Below are 18,062 nucleotides of genomic sequence, written 5' to 3'. Positions count from 1 at the left end.
GACTAAAGGAAGGGGGAGAGGGGGTCGGCGTGACCCCACCAGCCAGCACCAGGTGTCAGCCCGGCACCCGCCGGACTCGGCCGGGCACGTGGAGAGAGCCAGGCCCCGCCCCTGCCCTGCTCTCCGCGGCCCGGAGTTTGAGGGCAGAAGCCTCGGCTCCTCCTGGGACCCTGTTTCCACTGGGGCGCACGCCCCGGGGTGAGGCTTCTTTGCAAAGCCAATGGCCTTGAACTCCGTGCTGAAGGGGCGCTGGGCGGAGGGGGCCGGAGACCAGGGTGGATGGGCCGCGGAAAGGAGGCCGCGGGACAGGGCGGGAGAGTGAGGGAAGGACGAGCTCCCCGCTGCGGGGTCCGGGGTCTGGAAGCCGCTGGGAGGAACCTCTCCGGCGCGCCGCCCGGGGAGGCGGGAGGACTCGGAGGTGCGGCGGCCCCGCCCGTCTCCTCCGGGCCCGGCAGAGAGAGGCCGCGGGAGCCAGGCCCGGATTTTTTGTCCACGCCGTCCGGGCTTCCCAGACAACCGGAGCCGCGACGGGGAGACTTCTCTGCCGGGCCCGGGCCCGGGGAGGCCCGCGCTTTCCCTGAAAGTGAAAGAAGGGGGCGGGGGGCGCGGCCGAGGCGGGGCCCGGGCGGGCGGCGGCGCAGGCTCCGCCTCGGGGCAGGCTCCCGCCCGGGGCGCCCAGCGTCTCCAGTCCCCGCCGCGTCGCGGGCTGGTGGGCTCCGCGGCGGATCTGGTGCGGGGAAATGACCCTGCCCGGGGGCCCGACGGGCATGGCGAGGCCGGGAGGCGGGGGGCCCTGCAGCCCCGGGCTGGAGCGGGCCCCGCGCCGGAGTGTCGGGGAGCTGCGCCTGCTTTTCGAGGCGCGCTGCGCCGCGGTCGCCGCCGCCGCCGCCGCCGGGGAGCCCCGGGCCCGCGGGGCCAAACGGCGTGGGGGACAAGTCCCCAACGGGCTTCCGCGAGCCCCCCCGGCCCCGGTGATCCCGCAGCTGACGGTGACCGCCGAGGAGCCAGACGTGCCCCCGGCCAGCCCCGGGCCGCCCGAGCCGGAGGGCGGCTGGCTCCCGGCCGCGGGCTCCTCGCACCTGCAGCAGCCGCGCCGCCTCTCCACCTCGTCGCTTTCCTCCACCGGCTCCTCGTCGCTGCCGGAGGACTCGGAGGACGATCTGCTGAGCGACAGCGAGAGCCGGAGCCGCGGCAACGTGCAGCTGGAAGCGGGCGAGGACGTGGGGCAGGTACGGGCCGCGGGGGCGGGGCCGGGGCCGGGCGCGGGGGACCCAGCCCCGAGCTCCCTGAGGTCCGACTCCGGCCGCAAGGTCCCTCCGCCCAGGGCCGGGCTCTCACTGCCCGGGGGGCTCCGGGGCCGGAGGGAGGCCTCCGGCGGGCCTCCCGCCTTGGCCATTGTTACCCCTTTTCCACGGGAGGTTCGCGGGCCGGGCCCCGGGGCGTCTAAGAAGGCGAGCGAGGAGGAGTCCGCGCCCGGCCTCGGGGACCGGGTGGGGTGGGGAGCGGGGGAGCGGGACCTGCCGGCTGCGGGGTGGGACTTGAGAGATCGGAGGGGTTGGCTCGCCCCGCGAACTCTCGGGGAGAGAGGGCCGCACGAGTCGCTCCATCTCGCCGCCCCCTCTCCCGCGCCGCGGCCCCGCCCCCGCCGTTGCCACGGTTTCCCTCTCCTGAGTGGGAGTGGAGCGGCGCTCCAGGCTCGGCTCGGGAACCGCGCCGTCTGCTCCCGGCGCCCGCACGAGGCGTGGACGCGGGGAAGGAGGCGCGCAGGGCGGGGAGCTCTGGCAGACTGCGGAGCGCCGCCCGCCCCGGTCCCGGCTACCGATTACGGCCGAGGGCGGGTAAACTGAGGCCGAAAGGGCGTGATCAGCCCGTGAGTCGCCGCCTCTCGTGCCAGAGGCCTGGTTTGACCCCCGAATCTTCCCGGCCAGGGTGCGGTGAAGTCACCCGGGGTGCCTGCCCCTGAGGGGTGTGCCGCGCCCAGAAGAGCCGTCCGGAGCCCCTTGTTTAAACGAAGGCCAAATACTTCAAATAACTCCTGGCCGGGCTGAGGAGGTGCTCCAGATCCACGTTATGCAAGTGCCCCTGGAGCGGAGGGAGAGGCGAAGGGCGCCCCGCGGGCTCCCCAGGAAGAGGCGGGGAGACACTGACGACCTGCCCTGGACCCGTGTGACTCAGCGACCCCCTGAGACGTACATTTCCCAGAGGGCGGCACGGTTTGTGACACAAAATAAAAAAACAAAAAGTCTCGTAGAATAGGAACGCACCCGCTGCCGGGTAGGTGCGGGGAGCCCCTCTCCGCTCCCGGGAGTAAGGGGGCCCCTGACCCCGATAGTTCCTAGTGCCACCCCGGCCCCAGCAGGGAGGCGGTGCCGCCGGGGGCTTCCAGGGAGGCGGACTGGGGGGCAGGGGGGGGCCTCCTCCCGCCCGGCCTCCTCGGAAACTCGGAGCAGTAGTCCTGGCCCCGGCTCCCCCGCTCCATCTCTGACAGCTGAGAGGCGGCCCGGGAGGGAGGGCCCACGAGGGCAGCCCCCGGTTCTCTCTAACGTCCGTGGGCGGAGGCGGGCCCGCGGCCCCAGCCCGGGAGCCCCGTGGGCATCGGCGGCGGCCAGCACTCGGGAGCGGTCGCAGCTGCGCCCTGGGTGCCTCCGGCGGCCTCCCCCCACCCCGGGCCGCGCCGTCCCGAGCGGAGCTGCAGCAGATGGCCTCTCGAAGGCCCTTCCAGCTCCAAGGCTGCGTCTCTCGGGCCTTCCCAACCCCCAGCCCGCCGGGGCCTCCCCGAAGGCAAACAGCCACGGCGGCGGCAGATAAGCCGGGAACTGTTGACAGAGGCCTCCTGCGTCCGCGTGGAAGGGCCCGGCGCGGACTTTGCCTCGCGGCCGGTGGGGAGCGGCACAGCGCGCCCGCCAGGCTGCCTTTAGGGCTTCCCCAGGCAGGAAGCAGAGCCCACGAGCTGGCTGGCCTTCAGGATGCACCGGGGAGAAGGGCTCGGTGGGGGCGCTTAGGAGCTCCCGGGCGGGCGCCAGCCCCTTGCAGTCAGGCCTGGGCAGATAACCGGAGTAGCCAGAGCAGAAGGAGGCCTGGAAGACTCTACCTTGCCTCTGCCTGGCACACGCGTCCTTCCCCTTCTCCTCCTAGGATCCCCCAAGAGCCTGGAGCCTTGCTCCCCGCAGGGTAGTTGGGGCTGGACAGCCTCCCTCCCTCCCTGGGCCTTTCCTCGGGTATAGGGAAAAGTCAGTCACGGGCAGGGAAACCTATACAGGCGAGGGAAGGGGGGGTTAGGGGCCTACCCCCAAGGGCAGCTGCCATGAGTGTCTGTATTCTTAGGCCTTCCCTGTCTCTTAACACAAGTTTGGGGTGTTGCTCTAGCAGAAGAGAGGATGTTTGGCTCCTGTTCCTTTGTTTCTCTTCTCTCAGTGCTCCAGGATCGGTAAGGAGACCTGGATGCCATCCTGTCCTGGACCCAGAACTCCCACACTTCACTTTTCACTAATTATAGAGCAGAATTTAGGTTAACTGGCTTCCTTTTTATAAAGTAAATGCCCTGGGGAAGGTGAAGTCGTGGGTCACTTATACCTTAGTGCAAATGATTTTATAAATTTAAACTGATTGCTTTCACCGCCACCACCATTACCACCACCACAGGGAGTGCTAGTCTGATAGGACAGTGCAGTATGGGGAGGGGGTTGGGCTGGTAGAGAGCTTCAGCCAATGACTGAATGGCTGAAGGCAGGGAGTATGGGGATGAGTCCCAAAGGCAGAGCAAAGGGTCCTTTCTGGCAGAAGATACACTGAGTAGCTGATCTGACATAAGAAGCAGGAATCCTCCGGGCTTCCACACAGAGCTTAGATAAAGGCCAGTTAGAGGCTTGTGTCTAGCAAAGCCCTGCCCAGAGAGATGCTCCTAGTCCAGCTCCAGGAGTGAGGAATTGTCAGAGGGTCCTCCTGTGACTTCCTTAAAGACACGTGGGTCAGCTCTCAGGGGCTTTTTGCCCCAAGATGAGTTGGTTTCCCAGTCTTCTGTGGGGAGTAGGCTGGGCCAGAGGATGGTGCTTTGGCCCTCTTTTCAGGTAGATTTCACTTTGTGACATAATAAATCTGCTTTCTGAGATACATACAATAAAAGCCTAACCTGCTAAAAAATATCTTCCCTGCTGTTGTTCATGTGCCAAATCATCACCCACCCACCAAAGAATGTTTCACACGCATCTTTTAAAAAATATTTTTTTATTGATTTCAGAGAGGAAGGGAAAGGGAGAAATAGAAACATCAATGATGAGAGAGAACCATTGATTGGCTGTTTCCTGCATGCCCCCTACTGGGGCTCAAGCCCACAAACTGGCATGTACCCTGACTGGGAGTCAAACCTGTGACCTCCTTGTTCATATGTTGACGCTCAACCACTGAGCCATTCCAGCAGGGCAGGATACGTTTTTAGTGATTTTTGAGAGAGAGAGAGAGAGAGAGAGAGAGAGAGAGAGAGAGAGAGAGAGAGAAACATGGATGTGAGAAAGAAACACTGACAGGTTGCCTCCTGTATGCACCCTGACTGGGGATCAAACCCGCAACCTTTTGGTGTATGTGATGACGCTACAACCAACTGAGCCACCTGGCCAGGGCAGACATATGCATCTTTATATGCATTATGTCCTGGGGGAGGTACCAGGTAGTTCCTTAAGATGGAAGATGGCAATGAATTCCATGACACTTGTATCAACTCCTTCCATGTTTGAACATATCCATTACTGGCAGGGAAGCTAAATCCTGTCATACCACCTCAGGAGGTGGCTGGGAGGGCTCAGATGACATACTAGGTATTAAAGCCCTTTGTAACCTGCATGACTAGAACCAGCCTTTGTCCTTGCTGCTCTCAGCTGACATGATCCTCTCAAAATTGTGGTAGTAAGGGTAGATGATGCCCCAATTTTACATCATCTTGGGAGCAAGTTGATGCTGTGTTATCACATATCAATCAAGTGGCAGTAGTCCTGGACTGCAGGTGCTAAATCCTCTTCTACCAGGTCTACCTCTACCTATCTTCAGCCCCACTCACTGCTCCCACATGATCGCAGAAGAAAGAATAATGCAGTTCTCCCATCTCATTTGACCCAAGGCTGATTCCCTCTTCTACTGGATCGGCTACAGAAATAGTTGTTCCCTCTGATTAACTCCATTCTGGTCCCACTGTCCCCCACCGTCTGCCAGTAGGCCCCTAAAGCTGCCTCAAGCCCCACAAGTAACCTCATTCCTTTGAATGAAGGTATCCAGCCAACAGAGAGGGGTCTCCAGGCGGATTTCAGTGTTTCCCCAGTGATCAAAACACACCACTTTGGCCCTGACCGGTTTGGCTCAGTGGATAGAGCATCGGCCTGTGGACTGAAAGGTCCCAGGTTCGATTCCAGTCAAGGGCATGTACCTTGGTTGCGGGCACCTCCCCAGTAGGAGGTGTGCAGGAGGCAGCTGATTGATGTTTCTGCAGGAGGCAGCTGATTGATGTTTCTGACTCTCTATCCCTCTCCCTTCCTCTCTGTAAGAAAATCAATAAAATATATTTTTTAAAAATAGCAATACTGCCACCACCTCATGCACTTGCTGTCTGTCCCTGTGCATCATTATCATGATTCTCAAACTGAGAGTGGGAGAAGAGGGTATAGGGTGGTGCCGCTGAATACACATGGCACATACATCTTCCTGGAATTTTATTTGAAGATTTGGAGGTGGGAGAGTTTATAATAAAACTTGGATTGTTATGCAGCATAATGCAAGCCTTGTAGGCATTTAAAGAGTGAGCAAGGAGGTTTGAAAGAGCTGTCATGCTTCTAGTGGGTTGCTTCTGGCTACACCCCTAGATCCCTGGGGATTGGACACGTGATCACACCCCAGTGTGCCGTGTAGGGACTGCGGTAGGAAAGCAGTAGCAATGCTGTCTTGTGGAGGCTGGGAAGTGCCTGGCTTACAGTAGGCGGTCAGTAAATGGTGGCTTGTGTCATGGCAGCAGCTATATCTTCCCAGAGGAAACAGGCTCACACAGATGAAGTTCTCGCTTGGACTGGGCTAGACCATGACAGAGCCAGGACTGGAACCAACTCCTGACTCCCCATCCCGTGCTCTGTCACTAACCCCCATCTCCTCCACATGGGAAAGGGCTTCATGGTCAGCAGCCTTCCCCTACTTAGACCACTACCCCAGTTCTCCCTCTCCCTCTGAGAACTCTCTCTAGTCAGGGAGGCTGGATTCCTGGGTTCCAGCCCTGTGGGAGCACACATGTGTAACTCATCTAAAAGCAGGCACCCCTGGGAGGAGGCAGCAGACACACAGTTTGGATGAGCAAACCTGTGCTGCGCTACAAACCTGTAGACATAGGAATGATGGGTTTTGGGTGGGAAGAGGAAAGGTCCAGAGTATGAGATGCTCTCAGGTTTGGGTGGAGGCCAGAAGCAGTGGTCATGAGGCAGGAGGTTCATCAAAACCCACATTCCCCTCTCAGTTTCATCGAAGATAACAGACCCTCAGCTCTGTATTGCATTTTCAAAGCTCAGGTTTCTAGGTCCAGATGAGGACCAAGGGTGCCCTGGTCTTGCTAAGTGGTGAGGAGTGATATGGCATCCAGGGATAGCAGATGATTTGGGGAAACCTCAAGCCATTGTTTCTTCAGACCCAGCCAGGCTGGCCTCCCTGCCCTGGGCCTTTGTCAAGATTTGTTTCTGTGATTGTCTCCCTAAATGAGAGGAACCTATGGTCCCAAAGTGAATGAATCAACAGTCCATATTTTGGGTGCACTCTCTCCTTCCTCCTCCTCTTCCCCCACAGGCAGCGTGCATCTCCTAGACTCTAAGGGACCCATGAGACTTGCCACCAGGGGAGTAATGGGCGGCAGCATCTCATCAGGGACTAATGGCCTGAACCTGTCCCCAAGGTGCCCTTTTCTCTGACTCTCAAGTGAGCTGACAGCAGCTCCATCTTGGCTCACTTTTTCGCCATTCCATTTCTAGCGAACCAAAGCAGCCTCTTTCCTGTTGCTCCTTCTATCTGTCCTAGGCCCTTCCTTGTTTCACTGTCCCCAGCTTTAATAAACATCTTCTCAAAATAAGTTTAAAAAGCAATCCAGTCCAGCTCAGTGGTTGTGCATCAACCTATGAACCAGGAGGTCAGGGTGTGATTCCAGGGAACATGCCTGGATTGCGGGCTTCATCCCCAGTAGGGGGCGTGCAGGAGGCAGCGGATCAATGATTTTCATCATTAATGTTTCCATCTCTCCCTCTCCCTTCTTCTCTGAAATCAATAAAAATATATTTTAAAAACAATCCATATTTGTCCAGCTTCTACTTCATGCCAAGAAATGAAGCTAGGGGAGAAAGAGCCAGTCACTTTCAAACCCCATTTACTACTCACAACACAGTGCGAGCAGTTATTTCCCCATTTTACAGATGAAGAAACTGATGCTCAAAGGCTTGTTTCTCAGGCCCCCAAATGTCCTGACACGTTGGTAGAAATGCAAGTTTTTGATCCTACCCCAACCTTACTCAGAATTTCCCTGTGGTAAACCCAAGAACCTGCATTTTTTTAACAAGGGTCGTCACCGGTCGATTCTCACGCTCACAAAAACCTCCGACAGAGCAGTTTAATAACCTGCCCACACAGCTTTTGAGGGGCAAACTGTAGTACAGACCTGAGCCTTCTGACGCTAAGTCCGGGGCTCTTTTCAGCACATTTGAGAAGCTGGATATCTGTCACCACCCTGCGTGTCTCAGTGTCCACCACAGAGGCGCACAATAAAGTTTCCTGAACAAATGAATGAATCATGGGACCCTAGCTGCTTGCGGTGGGGCGGGGCTGGCTGAGTCCCGGTCCCGAGGAGGGAGGGCTTACGCATGGATGAGATGCTGGACCTGCGGGCTCCCACCGTGTTGCTTTCAGAAAAGCCACTGGCAGAAGATCCGGACCATGGTGAACATGCCCGTCATAAGCCCTTTCAAGAGGCGCTACGCCTGGGTGCAGCTGGCTGGGCACACCGGTGAGCGCGGGCGGGCGCGGGTGGGGAGGGGAGTCTGGGGAGGGAGGGACCAGGCGGCGTTAACCGGTGCCCCTCTGCAGGGAGTTTCAAGGCGGCGGGCACCAGCGGGCTGATCCTGAAGCGCAGCTCCGAGCCGGAGCGCTACTGCCTGGCGCGGCTGATGGCCGACGCGCTGCGCGGCTGCGTGCCTGCCTTCCACGGCGTGGTGGAGCGCGACGGCGAGAGCTACCTGCAGCTGCAGGACCTGCTCGACGGCTTCGATGGACCCTGCGTACTTGACTGCAAGATGGGCATCAGGTACGTGAGCTCTGCCGGGCGGTGCGGGCACCGTGGGGCGGGGGGCGGGGGGCGCGGGGCGGTGCTCGACCGGTCCGGGGGTGAGTCCGCTCGAGCCCCGCCGCTGCCTCCGCCTCCGCAGGACTTACCTGGAAGAGGAGCTGACCAAAGCCCGCGAACGGCCCAAGCTGCGGAAGGACATGTACAAGAAGATGCTGGCCGTGGACCCGGAGGCGCCCACGGAGGAGGAGCACGCGCAGCGCGCCGTCACCAAGCCGCGCTACATGCAGTGGCGGGAAGGCATCAGCTCCAGCACCACGCTCGGCTTCCGCATCGAGGGGATCAAGGTGGGCCAGGCTCGCTGTGCTCTGCGCAGCCCCGCGCTCCCCCGCCCCGGCCCCACACCGCGGGCTCAAACCTCCCAGTCGGCCCCCCACCACCCCTCCGAATGAGCACCCCCCGGCGGCGGCCTCGCCGAGTCCCGGAGATACGTCTTCCGACGTCCGGGGAGATCCCGCCGCTCTACCTGACCCTCTCCCCCCTGGCGGGCCCGGGCCCCTGACACCTCCTGTCCCACCTCCTTAAGAAAGCCGACGGATCCTGCAGCACAGACTTCAAGACCACGCGAAGCCGGGAGCAGGTGATTGGCGTCTTCCGGGAGTTCGTGCAAGGGGATGCGGAAGTGCTGGTGAGTGCGGCATCCCAGCACCCTGAGCTGCTGGGGCGCCTGGCACCGGGGGTGCCCCCAGGCCATCCTGCCTAGTGCCCTCGCCTCTGTGGCCCCTATCGTAGCATTTTATCACGCTGTGTTGTAATTGTTACGTTTCTTCCCTTCTGTTCTGCGCGCCGCGTGAGGACCTTGTTTTTCCTCCACGGTATTTACCAAGCAGAGCATGAGTCCTGACCCCTAATGTTAGCAGAAGCTCAGTCAGTGTTCCGTTAACTTGCCCTCCTCTCCTACCCTACCCCATCCAGAGGAGGTATCTGAACCGCCTGCAGCAGATCCGGGACACCTTGGAGGTCTCTGAGTTCTTTCGGAGGCATGAGGTGAGAGGGGGCGGGCCAGGCTCCTGGTCTGTGGTCCGTGAGGGCTGCGCGGGCAGAGGGCCGGGGGCTTCCCCGGAAAGGGCCGTGGTCTGATCTTGTGGGTTTTGGCAGGTGATCGGCAGCTCCCTGCTTTTCGTACACGATCACTGCCATCGCGCGGGCGTGTGGCTCATCGACTTCGGCAAGACCACGCCCCTCCCTGACGGCCAGACCCTGGACCATCGGAGGCCCTGGGAGGAGGGCAACCGCGAGGACGGCTATTTGCTGGGGCTGGACAATCTCATTAGCATCCTGGCCAGCCTGGCCGAGAGATGAGGCTAGGCCCCTGTCCCCGCACAGACCCGCTGGTCTCGCAAATGGACCTGCAGCTTTGTTCCCGCTGTGCATGCTGGGAAAAGACAAACCCAGAGGTTGGGGTGGTTCATAAGGTCCTGTAGGACCAGGTGCCAACCACTGTGGGACGCACTGCACGCACCAAGGCTGTTCCCCATACAAACCCAAGCGGTCCCAGAGCCGATGACACTAATTTAGGGGGTGGGGGTAGACTGGGACAATGGGCATCTTCCTGAGTCCAGTTCTTCTGAGGGGGCGCTGTGCTTCTCCAGGGAGGTGAGATAATGAATTTTACTTCACAGGCACTAGATCTATTGATCTATCCTCCCCACACTACAATGGACTCCCCTCCCCAATAAAACTCAAAGACACCAGCTTCGGTGACTCAGACTTCATCTCCTCCCCCTTCTGGTCCCCTCTTTCTCAGTTCCCAGGCATCTCTAATGTCCACTCAGATCACTGGAGGATATGAGAAGAGTTCTTTTTAAAAAAGAAAATGCATTGATTGATTTGAGAGAAGGTGAGGAGGAGGAGGAGGTTGAGGAGGAAGAGAGGGAGAGAGAGAGAGATTGTTTGTTGTTCCACCCATCCATTCTCATTGGTTGCTTCCTGTATGTGCCCTGACCAGGATCCAACCAGCAACCTTGGTGCATCAGGATGACACTCCACAAAAAAAAAAAAAAAAAAAAAAAAAAAAGAGAAACAAAGGAGGCGGGGGATGGGGAGAGGGTGGGAATAAAAAAAAAAAAAAAAAAGAGGATGACACTCCAACCAGCTGAGCCACACTGGCCAGGGTGAGAAGAGCTCTTTATTAGAGTTATCTGTAGGGCTGTGCACTGCCCAGATGAAGGATACTCATAGGGGGAGGGCAGTCCAGCAAAGGCTTCCTGCAGGAGGCAATTTCAACTGGCCACCCACATCTGGGGAAAGCGGGTTGGCCTCTGCTCTAGTCCCAAAGTTCAAAGTTTGGGAGTGGCTAGGCCCTTCCCCAGGAGGCCTGGGTCTGGTTTCCAGGATGGAAAGTCCAGTGGTGCAGGCCAACCTTGAGACAGGCCCAAGCATGCAGTACAAACTGGGTGGAGGTGGGGGAGCGGCTACTGGAATAACAAGCCACCTAGAAGCCTGGGGAGGAGTGCAGGGAGGAGCCACTGCTAGCGCCAATGCCTGTGTCCTCACTCTCAGGGGCCCTGGGGGCCCAGCAGCTATAGATGGGATTCCAAGGGTTCCAAGGTTGGAGTCCTCTGGAATTGGGGGGCTTGAGGCCAGAGGGCAGCCAGCTCCCTTCCCAGCTCTTGAAGTTCTTCAGACTCAGTTCCTGGGCCTATGGGGATCTTAGACCCTCCAAAGACCTGCTCCCCAGCCCAGCAGCCCTTTCTTTTCCTGGGCCCTAGCTCCAGTGGCAGAGGTGAATTCAGCACATCAGGGCAAGGGAGCACATCAGGGTATGGGAGCAGTGGCCCAGTGTTGTTTTATGGCCTCCCTCCTGACCCCCAAGACAGGATGGTCAGGGCAGGTCACGGACACACCTGAGTCCAGTATGGAAAATGCTCGAAGATGCTGGCAAAACTAGGGTGGAGTTCAAGCTGGTGCTGCCAACACTGGGTCATGATAGGATACCTGGGGAGAAGTAGGAGTTTGTGCTCAACCACGGCTGTGAAGGACCTCCTCAGAGGCCCTAGACCGATGCCCCTGGGAGGGGCTGGCCATCAGTCCAACTCTGGCCATGAAGTCTTACACCTCCTGGTTGGTGCCCAGGGTAGGGCATATAGCCCAGTGAGAAGATCTCCCAGAGCAGTACCCCAAAAGATCTGCATCATGAGTGGGGAACCTAATGAAGCCCATCGGGCACAGCCTCCCTTTCCCTCACATGAGGTGGCCCAAGGCAGGGGAGGGGAGGGTGTGGTATCACCAGGAGTCTATCTTGGATGTGAAGATGCCCTCCAGGAAGGCCTCTGGGGCATCTACTTGACTGGCCGCAGAGCCTGGCAACCCTTTAGGTAATAACTGCCTCTGTTGGAGGGAGGAGGGGAGTGATGAGTTATTCAAATCACAGGGGGCTGCTGGGAAACTCCCTTGAAGCAGCAGCCTTCCCCCCTCCCCAGGCCCCACACTTGTAGATATCTCTGGCCATCCAGAAGTCCCCCATCTTGGCCACTCAGCTGGGCCCACTGCAGCTCAGCACACAGTTCCTGGCAGCGATGTCCCTGCAGAGTTGGGACGACTGCCAGAACTCAGAGTCTCTTGCTCTGATCTACTTTCATAAAAGTTATGTGGAAGGTCTCTTTCTTGGGGGGGGGGGGGCAGTTGGGCTAAGTGCTCCCATGAACCAGTAAGACTCCTGACCTGCCATCCGAGTGGATGCCCCAGAGGAAGATTTGCCTCCAGGTGGTGGCAGCCCTGGGCTATGTCCTGGCCAGCTGGAGCAGGTCCTGCATGGCCAGAGGTGATGGCTGGCCCTGGGTTGGGCAGAGGGTGCCTTTGCCCATGAGGGTTTGGCACACACGGACAGGGTCTTCAGAGGGACCTGGAGGGCTGGGAGAAGGAACTTAGCAGGTGTGGCGGGCTGGTGGGACACATATCCCATCACCAGCAGGGAGAGAGGGAGAGAAACCACGCTTTAGGCTCCACACAACTGGAGGGGACCTCGGTGTCCCTGGACTTGCTACCTCTTAGCCCCATGGTGAAGAGAGGCTGTTCCTGCAGATTCTGGGTGCCTTCCCCACAACTCCCACATGGCCTCTGGCCCCAGGTGCACCGCCTGAGGAAATCCTGCTAGTCCTGAGGAGCCCCCCAGTTTGCTGAGGACATGGGACCCAGGGTGTCAGCAGGGACCCAAGGGTGTACCTACCCCGGTAGCCGCCGCCCCCCACTCCCAGCGGCCGGCTGCGGCCCAGACACGCGAAGCCCAGGCCTCAGCGCAGCGCTGGCCGCCCCCTGCCCTCTCCCGCCGTGAGCGCCGGGCCTGGGAGCGGAGGCCCGCCACGTCCAGCCGCCCCTTCGCCTGCGGAGAGACACAAGGTCGGCTGGGGGCGGGGATCGCGAGCACGCCCGCCTCCGCCCGCGGCCCAGCCCCCACCGGCCGCCCTCCTCCGCCCCTGCCCCCGGGCTCCGTGGAGCGGCTCTCCGGTTTCTCGGGGGGGCGGCCTGAATCCAGCCTCGGGCCCGCCGCCGCAGGGGGGCCGGCCGCCTCCGCGGGCCGCCAGCAGCGGCGGCTCCAACTCGCCTGCGCGCAGCTCCCGGCCGGCGGCGCGTTCAGGGGCGGACCGGGCGCTGGGCGAGGCCCCCCGCCCCCGGGCTGGGGTAAGGAAAGGGGCTTTGGAACCCCAAGGCGCTACGGAGAGCTCAAGTGTGCGCCCTCGGGAAAAGGCTGGGTCCCCACGCCAAGCGCTGGGGCGGGAGCGGGCACGGACCCCAAAGACGTAGGTGGCGTCCCCGCTCCGCCGCCACCGCCCGCCCAGCGCCCACCCCCCGGGACGCCTTCGGTCCCCTCGGTCCCGCGAGCTCCTCAGCGGCCGAGACTCTCCGAGGCAGACGGGCGGCTCTCCGGGCTCCCGGGCGGGCGCCGGGCGCCGCAGCCTGAACCCGGAGGAGCGCTCCCTCCCTCCCAAGACCCAGCCCGCGCCCTGGGCTCCGGAGCCGCCCGTTCCCAGCGGCCCCGCCAGCTCCGGGACAGGCGTCCTCTCCCTGCTGCCCCTCGAGGACGTGAAGCTGCTCCCGCCACCACGGAGACACGGGAGACACGGCCGAGGGGGACGCCACGCACCCGGGACGGGTAGTTCTTGGCGCCTCGGCCCCGCGGACAGAGGGCGCGGAGTCCCCGGCCCTCGCGCGGGTCCTGGGGCCGCCGCCCGGAGCAGAGGGTGGTGACAGAGACGGCTGCGGAGTTCCTTATCCGAGGGACTCAGAGGCCCGGGTGGGCTCGGGAGAGATGGGACCCCGGGGTGACACACCGTGCGGTTAGATTGTGCACCTGCCTCCGCCGCTGCTTGCGGGCCTCTGCGGGGCGGGAACAGGCTCTGGGGGTGGGTCACTGGGGGCCACGGCCACGCTGCCCCGAGTTCCGCCGAAAGAGGGGCAGTCCAGGTCGCGGGGCCCCTTCGCTGCAGAACACCCTAAGAGGCAAGGTGGCGCGCACGTGGCCTCCCCCCCCCCCCCCCCCCCCCCCCAGGGTAACCCTCAGACGCACAGGTTCCCGCCCACCTCTGGTCCTTCCCTGCAGCTCCCGGTCCTGCCCGGCCCCGCGCCGCCACATCTGCATGCTGCCTGCTAGGGCCCGCGCCGTGTTTGCGGGCCGCGCTGGCTGTCCGCTGGCCCCGCAGGTGGAGAACTGCCAAGGCCCCTCGGTGCCTGGGAGCAGGGAGGGAGGAAAGGGCCACAGAGCACCTGCCCGCTCCAGGTGGGATGGATGGAGGAGGAAGGAGCCCGCAGCTCACCTGAGGGAATGGCGGAGGGGCTGGCTCCAGGCCGCTAGGCCAGTCGGTGTCCCTGAAGTTCGTGTCCTGGGGGCTTGGAGTCGGGGGTGGGGGGTGGGAGGTGAGGATGGCAAAAATGGAGCCTGGGACTAGGAGCTGGAGGAGAGAATGGCTCCTGAAAGGTGACAGGGAGACCGCGAGGTTGGGAGAAAGGGCAGAATGTTAATGGAGGACAGGAGATGGAGAGAGAAACTTCTCGCCCTGGCCGGTGGTTTAGTGGTTAGAGCGTCCGCCCACTGACCAAAGGGTCGCGGGTTCGATTCCCTGTCAAGGCATTGCAGGTCCATCCCCAGTGGTAGGCGTCTATATTTATATCCTGCTCTCTCTCCCCCGCTTCCACTCTGTCTAAAAATCAATGGGAGAAATATCCTTGGGTGAGGATTAAAACAACAAAAACACTTCTCAATAGCCAGCCTTGCCCCTCGAGGCCACGCTCCTAACCCCACCAGCCAGTGTACAGCCTGGAAGCCAGACAACCCAACTTTGGTGGCCACCGCCCTGCGGGTGCCCACTGGTACCTCTGCACCTTTCTCCCCTGGAGAGCCCCTCCTAGTGAGTGACTTGGGAATCGCACTCAGCTCGGTCCTGCGACCCCAGGACCTGTACCTCCTTCCCAAGCTGAGTGATCCCGAACCTAGGATTCATGCATGCACCGCACTCCCGGCCCACAAGGGTTTTTGTGTGTGTGTTTTTTAAAGTAATGAATGTCCCCTTTTACCTTTTTAAACATATTTTTATTGATTTCAGAGAGGAAGGGAGAGGGAGAGAAAGAGATAGAAACATCAATGATGAGAGAGAATCATTGATCGGCTGCCACTTGCACACTCCCTACTGGGGATTGAACCCGCAACCCGGCCATGTGCCCCTGACAGGAATCAAACCCAGGACCCTTCAGTCCACAGGCCAATGCTCAACCCACTGAGCCAAACCGGCTAGGGCCCATAAGGGTTTGAGGCCTCTGAAGGAACCATTGGGAACAAGTCTGTGGAGTCCACCATCCCCAACCTAGGAAAATGCCTCTGGCCAGACAGTTCCCTGACTGCCAGAAAGCACTTCCCGCAGCTGCCATAGCAGCAGGGGGCAGGAGCAGCCATCACCTATTCCCCCATGCATTTAGGGTTGCTGGCTCAGACCCAACCACAGTGTATAGGGCTAGATGTAGATACAACAGTGACTTAGTAACAGCTCCAGCTATGCTTATAGGAGTGTCCAGCCACTGGCTAGTCACTACCTGGTCCTAAAGCTGACCTGGCCACCCCCAACTCACACCATGGGTAGTCAGAGAGGTCCCCAAGGTGGAAGAACCTTGAAAAGCCCCACACACAAAGGCTCTAACTCTCCAGCCACTGGTTGTCCCAGGGAATGGGGTGGCTATCATGTAAGGTGGAAAGTGTCCCCACCCTTTTGAAGCAGGATCTTGAAAAAGTGGAGAACCACACCCCAGGCACCCCCTATGGGGCTTCTAGGTCTCTCAAGTCAGGAGCAGTGGGGTGTATGTGCACACTTCATTGGTAGTGGCCACTGTGATAACATACAGGAAGTACTTTTTTTTTAATATATCTTTATTGATTTCAGAGAGGGAGAGGGAAAGAGAAACATCAATGACGAGAGATAATCATTGATCGGCTGCCTCCTGCACATCCCCCACTGGTGATTAAGCCCGAAATGCAGGCACGTGCCCTTGACCGCAATCGGACCTGGGACCTTTCAGTTTGCAGGCTGACGCTCTATCCACTGACCCAAACTGGTTAGGGCAGAAGTGCTCCTTAAACTGCCCCAAGTAAGGCATCAACACTTGCCATTACTTGTGACTGTAAGACTGTACCTCACAACACCCTCAGAAACAAGGATCTCCAGTTCACCTCATACAATTCCATTACCTGTGTTAACTCTGTGCAAAACTTTAGTGTGATGGTGTGAAAGCCTGAATCCTGACATCAGATATGAGTGCTAGTACTGTACTAGCTTCTCTGGCCAATGGGTGATGGTGTAGTCACACCTGTCCTGAGGCAGTTTCCCCACCATCTATAAAAGTCATAGGAAGGAAAACTGTTCAGCAAATCACAAGGCATCCTACAACGGTGAGGGCCATTCAGCCTTCAGTTTTGTATCTTCCTCACTCTTTTGCACCAAGTACTAATTTTATAGGCTGAAGCATATCCTATCTAATAATAGACAAATATGCAAATTGACCATACCTCCAACACACCCACAAGCCACGCCCACCATCCAATCAGAGTGAGTATGCAAATTAACCCAAACCAAGATGGCTACAGCCACAGAGAGCAAGGTTTCCTAGGTAACAGAGGAAGCCAAGCTTTCCGCCTGCCCTGGCCAGGCCTAAGACTCCACTCAAGCTACAAAGTTTCAATTATAGAAGGTAAACAAATTCAAACAAATGGTGGCAGAATGGAGCTTGAGAGAGCAGGCCAGGGTTGCCGCCGGCAACAGGGGAAGCAAAGCTTAGGGGGTGATCAGGCTGGCAGGCAGAAGCAGTTAGGGGCAATCAGGAAGGCAGGCAGGCAAGCAGTTGGGAGCCAGCAGTCCTGGATTGTGAGAGGGATGTCCGACTGCCTGTTTAGGCCCGATCCCACCGGCCTAAACGGGCAGTCGGACATCCCTCCAGGGGTCCCATATCGGAGAGGGTACAGGCTAGGCTGAGGGACAACCCCCCTCCGTGCACGAATTTTGTGCACCGGGCCTCTAGTATTTAATATAAAACACTGGAAAACGAAGCTATAGTAGTTAGGTACTTGGTACAATTCTATGAGTGTATACTGCTAGGTGTAGATACAACAGTGATTTTGTAAAAGCTCTGGTGCCTATGCCCTCTTTAACTGTAGATATCCCACTACGAGGTCACAGAATATCCTTTGCAAGGTCTCTGTAAGCCAATGGTTCTCAGGGGGGATGGAGCCTGGACAGCAGCATTAGCATCACCTGGGAACTTGTTAGAAATGCAAATGTCACCCTAGACCCGTGGTCGGCAAACTGCGGCTCTCGAGCCACATGTGGCTCTTTGGCCCCTTGAGTGTGGCTCTTCCACAAAATACCATGGTCTGGGCGAGTCTATTTTGAAGAAGTGGCGTTAGAAGAAGTTTAAGTTTAAAAACTTTGGCTCTCAAAAGAAATTTCAATCGTTGTACTGTTGATATTTGGCTCTGTTGACTAATGAGTTTGCCGACCACTGCCCTAGACTTACTGAATCAGAAACACTGGTGTAGGGCCCAACAATCTGTTTTAACACATTCTCCAGGTGACTTTTGTCATATGGTAAGCTTAGGAATTACTGCAGATAAAGTGGTTGCTTAGTAAAACATATTGTTATAATACTGTGTTCAGCAACTCCATTTATGGGGAGTGGGTTCTACCTACTGACAGGGCACAACATACTCATTCTGATCACCTGTAAATACAACGATAAGTTATTCCACATAACAAACGACAGCTTGTGTTAGAAACTCTCTCAAAAGAAAGAGATGAATCAAGGAACCAGTTTGTTTGTTTTTTTGACCCACTCCTTCTCAGCTTTGCCTACCACCAATAAAGTCCATAACGGAAGGGGTGTTTGTAGAACAGTGTAAAGAGTGAATGGTGTAACCCCACCAAATTCTTATGTTGAAATCTAAACTTCAATATGAGGGTATGTGGAGGTGGGGCCATTGGAAAGTGATTAGGATCCCACCCTTGTTGGGTAGGATGGGATTAGTGCCCTTACAAGAGACCTCCTGTGTCCCTTCTGCCATGTGAGAGCTGTCCATGGGCAGGATGCAGGCCCTCACCAGACACCAAATCTGCCAGCACCTTGATGTTGGACTTTCCAGCCTCCAGAACTGGGAGAATAAATTTCTGTTTATAAGCCACCCAGTCTATGGTATCGTTATAACAGCCCAAACAGAAAACTACTGCAATAGTCTTTTGGC

The 18,062-nt window shown here is 58.6% G+C and overlaps 2 protein-coding genes across 2 annotated transcripts; one reads left to right on the top strand and one right to left on the bottom strand.

The window, feature by feature from the left end:
* The first annotated feature begins 691 nt into the window (after nt 1-691).
* Nucleotides 692-10,041, top strand: ITPKA (inositol-trisphosphate 3-kinase A). The gene is made up of 7 exons (XM_008143025.3): nt 692-1,229; nt 7,915-8,011; nt 8,092-8,308; nt 8,430-8,634; nt 8,874-8,975; nt 9,263-9,334; nt 9,446-10,041. The coding sequence occupies exons 1-7, from the start codon at nt 741-743 to the stop codon at nt 9,647-9,649; spliced, it is 1,386 nt and encodes a 461-aa protein (XP_008141247.1). The 5' UTR covers nt 692-740; the 3' UTR covers nt 9,650-10,041.
* A 740-nt stretch (nt 10,042-10,781) lies between these two features.
* LTK (leukocyte receptor tyrosine kinase) lies at nt 10,782-12,153 on the bottom strand. The gene is given in 10 exon segments (XM_054715633.1): nt 10,782-11,046; nt 11,048-11,093; nt 11,193-11,284; nt 11,349-11,417; nt 11,419-11,475; nt 11,577-11,625; nt 11,628-11,677; nt 11,779-11,888; nt 12,047-12,081; nt 12,084-12,153. Coding segments are annotated over 10 exon segments (843 nt in total).
* Nucleotides 12,154-18,062: the final 5,909 nt, after the last annotated feature.

This window comes from Eptesicus fuscus, chromosome 5 (genome assembly GCF_027574615.1).
Source record: "Eptesicus fuscus isolate TK198812 chromosome 5, DD_ASM_mEF_20220401, whole genome shotgun sequence".
In the NCBI taxonomy this organism is placed as follows: Eukaryota; Metazoa; Chordata; class Mammalia; order Chiroptera; family Vespertilionidae; genus Eptesicus; species Eptesicus fuscus.
This window is presented reverse-complemented; position numbering and strand designations above follow the sequence as displayed.